General features: G+C 41.9%; 1 protein-coding gene across 2 annotated transcripts in view; it reads left to right on the top strand.

The window, feature by feature from the left end:
* LOC311094854 (putative methyltransferase NSUN7) overlaps positions 1-8,942 on the top strand; it is a 37,036-nt gene that overhangs the window by 9,973 nt on the left and 18,121 nt on the right. For both annotated transcript variants that reach the window (XM_084133036.1, XM_084133035.1), the window contains exons 3-5: positions 1,186-1,244; positions 4,388-4,521; positions 5,378-5,530. In XM_084133036.1, coding sequence (XP_083989162.1) covers positions 1,186-1,244; positions 4,388-4,521; positions 5,378-5,530 — 346 coding nt within the window. The remainder of the gene's footprint in view (positions 1-1,185; positions 1,245-4,387; positions 4,522-5,377; positions 5,531-8,942) is intronic.

Below are 8,942 nucleotides of genomic sequence, written 5' to 3'. Positions count from 1 at the left end.
AGAGAGTGAGTGATTGTGTGTGTGTGTGTGAGAGAGAGAGAGAGAGGGAGGTAGAGAGTGTCTGTCCGTCTGTGAGAGAGTGAGTGATTGTGTGTGTGTGTGAGAGAGAGAGTTAGTGTGTGTGTGAGAGAGAGAGAGAGAGGGAGGTAGAGAGTGTCTGTCCGTCTGTGAGAGAGTGAGTGATTGTGTGTGTGTGTGAGAGAGAGAGAGAGAGGGAGGTAGAGAGTGTCTGTCCGTCTGTGAGAGAGTGAGTGATTGTGTGTGTGTGTGAGAGAGAGATTCTTCTCTGCAAATTGATGATCATGTTTGTTGATATTTCCTGCCCACACACACACACACACACACACAGTGACCATCAGGGCTGTCAGCTCCTGTCAGGGCGGATGAATGGGATGTTTGTAGTTGCCATGGAAACCGCTGATTGGCAGAGGCGGAGATCACACCTGTCACTCAAGATAAGAGCCTTATCTTCACTCACACACATCATTTACAAGATTCCTGCAAGAGCCGTCAGGAGATTCTGTTCCTGCTGAAGAAAATCCCAAATCCCTGATTTCCCTTTCACTCGCAAACATGAAGGAAAAATCCCAGCTCTCTCTCTCTCTCTCTCTCTCTCTCTCTCTCTCTCTCTCTCCTCTCCTCTCTCTCTCTCTCTCTTCTCTCTTCTCTCCTCTCTCTCTCTCTCTCTCTCTCTCTCTCTTCTCTCGGTTCTCCATTTTTGTAAAGTGTATTTTCAATTGAACGGCTCCTTCTTTTGATCATGTTAAGGAGCACAAATATCAGTTTTGTTGTTCTTCTACACTGTACAGTTTCCTCTCGTTAATCTTCAGCAGAATGTCTGAGTTTTCCACATAATTGAAGTGGATGGTGATTGATGCTCACATTTTATTTTTATTTTTTACATTTTTCTGAATTTTTGTCTTTTCCTCACACACATCATCATATGGCGTGAGAAGACTTGGCATATACAGTCATATGAACTTCTGTTATGATACTTTTACACTGTGTTTTGTCTGAAATAAAAGCGTCTTTGGGGTTTGAGTGAGTCACTTTTGTTTTCTCTCATGCAGTTCTTAATATTCTTTCTACCTGTGATGTAAACCGATAACACGTCTGCTTGCTTTACTCGGTGTGTGTTATTTTTCTTGTGTATTTGAACACGTTTATTTGATCTCGTTTCTGTAGATCAGGAGCTTTTGGAGGACGTCTTGATTGACAGCGGCTTCTTTGTCTCACAGCCAATGGTGAGTGGAGGGCGGGACTCTGTGTGTGTGTGTGTGTAGGTGAGTGTGTGTGTCTGTGTGAGAGTGTGTGTGTGTGAGAGTATGTAGGTGAGTGTGTGTGTGTGTGTGTGTGTGTGTGTGTGTGTGTGTGTGAGAGAGTGTGCGTGTGTGTGAGAGTGTATAGGTGAGTGTGTGTGTGAGAGAGCGTGTAGGTGAGTGTGCGTGTGTGAGAGAGAGTGTGTAGGTGTGAGTGTGTGTTTGTGTGTCTGTGTGTGTGTGTGAGAGAGAGTGTGTGCGTGTGTGTGTGTGTGTGTGTGTGTGTGTCATTTCTGTCTGTATGACTTTCTAATGAAATGGAAAGTCCATAAATGACTTAAAACTCCCAGAATACACTGCATGTGGTAAATGTGACTACTGATGGTCGTGGTGCAAACACACTCACAAATGCATTTACTTCACACACACACACACACACACACACACACACACTGGAGGCTGAAATACGACCGCTGTAAAGGATGAATCGTTTGTCCGCTGCTGGTTTGGCAGGTCGTTTCTCTGAATCTTAAGAGAGACTATAAACTCTGAACACAATGAAGCTCAAACACACACACACACACACACACACACACACACACACACACACACACACACACACAATGACCTCTAACGAGCTGACGCTAATGTTAATCAGCACATTAACACACACACACACATGCTCTTTCAAAGCTCTCCTCTTATCTGAAATCTCAGTTATGTTTCTTTAAGGATCATCTTTGTCTCAGATATTAGTCGTCATCTAGTAAAAGAATATGAATAATTGCTTTTAATAATGTTCCCACCTTACATTCTGTAATAAGGAATCATATACACAACCTTATGTGCCAATTAATAAAGTATAGAGTAGAGAGTGGAGATAAACTCAGTCAATGAGTTCATATTGAGATAAGATAATAAGATTGCATTTGGTAACATCAGTTAACATGTTCAACATTGAAAATACTTCTAAAGCATTTATTAATCTTAGTTATATCTAAATATCTGAATGAAATCAAAAGTTGTATCTGGTAATATTATTTAACTGACTTGAACTACAGTAACAATGAACAGATGGCTTGTTATAAAACATTATTTATGTTGTATTTACTCCTGTTGTTCTGTAATGGACCTGAGCTGTTAGACACACACACACACACACACACACACACACACACGAGAGGAATCTGACCTTCACTGAGGACAAACACAGGGAACAGGGAATAATAATCCTCTACAGAAGCTGCTGATGATCAGGACACACACTCGCTGGACCGCTGAAGTCTAGAGTTGTGTTTATGTGCCAGTTTCCCAGTTAAAAATTGGACATGAATTCCCTCTCCAGTCGTATTTACCGCTGGGAAGCGCTGGGATCATTTTGAACCCTGAGAACATGAGAGCGACTGATGCTGCATCGCTGAAGCAGAGCGTGTTTACCTGAGGAATAAAAGCCTGAGTTTTAGCGCTGTTGTCAATGAATGGGACGCTAAAAATCACACACACACACACACACGCACACACACACATACACACACACACACACACACACACACACACAAAACACATACTCACTTACACACTCACACACACACACACACAAACCACACTCACTCACTCACTCACACACACACACTCTCTCACACACACTCACTCACTCACACACACACAGACCCTCACTCAGACACACACTCACACACACAAACACACAGACCCTCACTCACACACACACACACACACAGACCCTCACTCAGACACATACTCACACACACAAACACACAGACCCTCACTCACACACACACACACACACAAACACACACACCCTCACACACACACACCCTCACTCACACAATCACACTCTCACACACACTTTCACTCACACACACTCTCACACTCACTCTCACAGACACACACAAACTCCCACTCACTCTCACACACACACACTCGCACCCACTCTCACAGACTCACACACACCCTCACTTACACACGCACACACTCTCACAGACTCACACACACACACACACTCTCACAGACACCCTCTCCCACACACAATCACACTCTCACACACACTCTCACTCACACACACTCTCACACTCACTCTCACAGACACACTCTCACAGACTCACACACACACACACACACACACACACCCTCACTTACACACGCACACACTCTCACAGACTCACACACACACACACCCTCACTTACACACGCACACACTCTCACAGACTCACACACACACACACACCCTCTCACAGACACCCCCTCCCACACACAATCACACTCTCACACACACTCTCACTCACACACACTCTCACACTCACTCTCACAGACACACACAAACTCTCACTCACTTACACACGCACACACTCTCACAGACACACACAAACTCTCACTCACTTACACACGCACACACTCACTGACTCACACACACACACTCTCACACTCACTCTCACAGACACACACAAACTCTCACTCACTTACACACGCACACACTCTCACAGACACACACAAACTCTCACTCACTTACACACGCACACACTCACTGACTCACACACACACACTCTCACACTCACTCTCACAGACACACACAAACTCTCACTCACTCTCACACACACACTCTCACACACTCTCACAGACTCACACACACACACACACTAAAATAGCCTGTGTTTGACCGTAGTTCCTCAGTCTATTTAGTGCAGTGAATGTTTATATTGTTTTCATTTAATTGCTAAATATCATTTTGGAATTTAATAAGATTTTTAAATAGGCAAGAATAAACCTGATGTCCTCCAGGATTCCTGTTCTTGTTTTCTGAATAAAATATCAAAATGAAGTGAGTTTGAGCTTAAAACAAGAACAAATATCTGCCACTGGAGTCAGAACAATAATCTTAAAGCAAAGAGAAAATGAGATATGATTCTGCTTGTATCAGTGTATCAATATATCTTGATATAATAAGAATGTTTAGATATCTGTGCTGGAAAACGAGACAGAAACACTGAGGAAGAACATCATTTCTGCAGTGTAATAAGATAGTCACGTAGTATCAGCTTAACTTCCTGACTGTTCCTCGTGTGTGTTTGTAGTATAAAGGTATGTAGAGTATAGAGTGTGTCTGTTTGCAGCCTGATGGTGGCATGAGTCTGGTGGCCGTTTTGCTCACTGACTTACTGGACAGGAAGTTCCTCCCACGCTTGCAACCGGCCAATCAGGAGCAAGAAGACGAGGCTGTCAGAGAGGTGGAGGCGTGTCTGCTCAGGTGGGTCAGAGGTCAAATACTCAATCACATACTGCTCATACTAATCTGCAAAAGTCTCTGTCTGTATAACCCTCTGGTGCTTTTCGGTCATTTTTTTTTTTTTACTTCATCGCAATGGTGCAAAACTCGGTAAAGGTTTTGGCACTTGCTATGTGAACACACAAAAAATAAAAAATAATCATGGATATGATTCGAACAGGTTAAATGGTCCTGATAAAAATAGTCACACTTGTGCTCCTCGCGGTCAGAAATGAGCGCATTAGAAACGAATGTGAGTCGAGTTTCCTCTAGTGGAAGCGTTTGGTACTGCAGCCGAACACACTCTCACTGAAAGATCATATCAACCTCACATTTGGAGCATAACTTGTTTAGATTCATGGCTTTGATTTTCTTGCAGTTTTAGAGTAAAACATGTTTTTGAAAATATAGATTTCATATAAAAATTTAAAATAGTATTTTTGTGCATTTTTCATAACAATAAACGTAAAATTCTGTGACTTTTTTAAGTTCACTTTTTTAAACTTGTTTCACTTCAGCAATAATCTGACAAGTGTCTTTAAAAAGAGTCTGTGCTTTTACGACAGTTTAAGTTGGAAATTAAATTTTCAGGTCTATGCTCAAAAAGTGAATAAATGGATTATAAATACAGCGTAAATATAATGTATTACCATAAAATCCCCTAAAAATACAAAATATTAAATAAAAAACATTATCAAACTAAAATATAGTACATTCCTTTCAAAGTCGGTCATTTTTGACGACACGCGAAGAGCACGCTGCCATTACACATGTTAGCATGTTTCAGAATAGAGTGTGTTTTGTGTGTGAAGTGTTTGCTGTTATGGTTGTGTGACAGGTTCAGGACTAAACTCGTGGCGTCTTTGGCTCGATGTCGGATCAAACATGACCTGCTGACGCTGGAGAACATCTTACCGGAGAAGATCCGGCACAGACAGGAGAGGGCAAGAGAGCTGCCGCTGTACGCCTGGATCAACACACTCTGCAGCAGGTGCACACACTCACCAAAGGGGCTTTCGCATCGCCACCAGGGTGGTTCCCTTAGGCCCGTGTGTCCACCGAAGCGTTTTTTCCATAGACTGTAAAAAAATATGGACGTAGTGTCCGTGACGTCACCCGTCGGTTTCTGAAGACCGTTTTTGAAGCCTAAAGTGGGCGTGGCCGACCGTCGCCATCTTGGCAGCGTCACTCCCGGATTTATTTATTTTTAGTCAGACAATGAGCTGAGGTGACGTGACGGCTAACAGACAGCAGACAAATGGCTAATGATGACTAATGACCACAGCCGCGGGAATCCACCTGTCACTCAAAAGTGGACACCCTTAATTATGCAGAAATTTAAGGCTTAATATAATTTAAACGGATGAGTTATAAAAATATTCACCCCCCTCACAGTCGTCATGAAGGGCAGAATTAGCTGTATAGACCAAAGCCACTTTTTGCTCCAGACTGTAAACATGTTTTTTTCTGCTGTAAAGTTGGGCATTTTAACATGGGGGTTTATGGGATTGACTCTCTTCTGCAGCCGGTCTCTAGTGGCCAGTGGATGAACTGTCGTTTAATTCACTTCCGTTTTGGTTTCATAGACAGTATATAAACTGGACACAGCGACCCCATAGGTTTCAACGGAGAAAAGTGAAGCAAATTAGAAGCTCTTCTTCCTGATGGCTGAGCGACTGCGCAGACTCAAACTGAGCTTGACGACGTAGATGTGGCGTGAGCAACCCGTCTGTCTTCTAGTAGCTGTGCCGAGAGAAATCTGAATCATTCCCTTCCGAATCTTGCAGAGACGGAGAGTGTGAGTAGGAGCTGTCCATGAGCTGGGAGCAGGAGACACTTTATGACTTTCTATGGGCTTCTCCCTTGACTTTATCAGACTTTTTGCCTCCACGTTCCCCCTGATTGCCCGCGAGCTTCTCCTCCTGTCTATATGGTAATTTCCAGAGAGTCGCGTGGTTATGACGCAAATTCGTTAGCCTACTTTTACAAAAACTGCTTCTACGGGGCCATAACGTAAGATACAAGGTAATGGAGCATTTTATACATTGTCATGTTTCTTTAGAAATAAACAATGGACAAATGGAGTCTTTAAACGCCTCAGATGTAAAGTTATTCGCTGTCAAAGTGACGCCAAAATAAATCAGTCAATGTCAATGGAGAGTCAACTGCCACATTCTGCTTGTACAACGTCAAAAGCATAATAACGGGAAAAAATCATTTAAAACAAGAGCCAGAGAAAATACGTTACATTGTATCGACATTTTAATATAGAATCAACACAGAAACAAAATATGTGTGAAATGAGATACTAGTAACACTTTCGCGGATATTCCGTATCTTAATAAGCAAAGTGTCTCAACTGAAATAAAAAACGCAACGCTGCTAAAACGCTCTCAAGCGCCCATAGCTAGGCGTTTTCATCTGGCTAAAAACGCTTTGGTGGACACACGGCCTTAGGAACGTGTTCCTGGTTGCGTTCGCAGCGCCAGTAGGAACTCTGAAGTGACGTGAGCCACGCTTGTTGTTGGGACTTTTATTTTGACGGCTCTGAGAACGACTGAACACACAGCGCTCGCATTCTCCTGTTCATTAGTGTACGATCTCTCTAACACTCCTGTCGAATGCGTTATTAGATAGAACTGTCATGAAAGTGGACAGTAATGAAGAGTTAATAGCGTATGGCGTGTGTTCGATATGGAAGCTTGTTTCCGCCACAGAGTGAAAAATAAAAATGGTAATTGCGACTTTTTAATCTCACAATTCTGACTTTTTATCTCAGAATTACGTGATATAAAGTCGCAAATTTCAGGTTATTAAGTCAGAATTGCGTGAAATAAAGTCACAATTGTGTGTTATTAAGTCAAAACTGCGTGATATAAAGTCGCATTTGCGTGTTATAAAGTCAGAATTATGAGATATAAACTCGAGATATAAACGTTTTTTTCCAGAATTGCATGTTTATATCTCTCAATTCTGACTTTATAATATGCAATTGGGAGATATGAAGTCAGAATTGTGAGATATAAACTATTCTGAGGTAAAAAAAAAAAAAAAAAAGTCTTTAATTATGTGATATAAAGTTACAATTGCGAGAAAAAAAGTCAGAATTCTGACTTTATAAGATGCAATTGCGACTTTATTTCACGCAATTCTGACACATAATCATGTTTCTCTTGGTCTCCTCAAAGTTGTGTTGGATTTTCTTCTCGCCGTAAAGATTAAGAGGCTCATCTATCAACGCTTTACATGTTCATAGAGTTAGTTTGTGGAGTAAATATATAGGCTATAATCTGTGTGTTTACACTGCTTTTTTCAAAATGGCGGGTGCTGGTGTTTCATGCGCGTTCGGCCAATCAGCGAACACTAACGTCACGGTAGTGCGTTAGTTTATAGTGCGTTCAAGTCCTCCTGGGAAGTTCGTACGTACGAGGTGGGAAGTCGTGTTTATGACGGCATGTGCGTTCGAGTCACTTTCATCGGAGTAAGATGGCGGTGTACTTTCTCTTAATTTTCTACACAAAAATACAGCCAGGTTCTTAAACTCTAGTTCTAGAAAATGAAGAACAGAGATTTGCATCAGGTGTGCTTTGCTTTTTATGTTTTTAGTTCATTTATGAAGCCACTGCAAACTTTATCGTTACATATTACATTGTTATTTTATAATGCCATCATATTCTGCGCAGGCAATCAGCTCTCTGCGCTGTCAATAGAAAAGCCTGACAATATCACGGCTAAACACCTGTAAGTATTGTGGTATTCCGCCATGTTTCTCACTGACACGCACACCACTCGTAAAGCCCTGGGGCCGGTTCCACAAAGATAGACTTTGACTATGGCTTAGATATAGTAGATAGTCAGACTCAGACCGTTGCACAAAGCACTGAAGACTCTGACTATCTTAAGTACGACTACACTGCAATGCATTCTGGGTAAAATAAGACACTTTTCAAAACAAAAAACATGGCGGATCGAGTAAGCGCATTCAGCCGCTCAGTGCAGTTTACCCCAGCGGAAAATATGTGTTTGTTGGAGGAGTATAACAGATACAAGGACATTTTACTTGGGAAATTTAGCGGAGAATGTAGTAACAAGAAGAAATGTTTAAATTATGAGCATTTCCCTTTTCTTTTGGCTGTCTGTAATGTAACTGATTGTTACTGCTGGTTGCCAAGGTAACAGAGTCTTAGACCTCAGTTAGCCCGGGGGTAAGAGGTGTCTAATGTTTTTGGTCTAAATTAAGTCTTTATTTTTGTGAAAATAACTTTCATTAGACTAGTCTATGAGCGAATTTTAGACTTGTCTAACACTATAGACCGGTCTAAAATAGCTTTGTGAAACCGGCCCCAGGACTTAAAGAAAATCCCGACATATTTAAGACATTGTTGTGGCGTTTATGTGCGTTC

This window comes from Abramis brama (genome assembly GCF_963993115.1).
Source record: "Abramis brama genome assembly, chromosome: 13".
Classification (NCBI taxonomy): domain Eukaryota; kingdom Metazoa; phylum Chordata; class Actinopteri; order Cypriniformes; family Leuciscidae; genus Abramis; species Abramis brama.
This window is presented reverse-complemented; position numbering and strand designations above follow the sequence as displayed.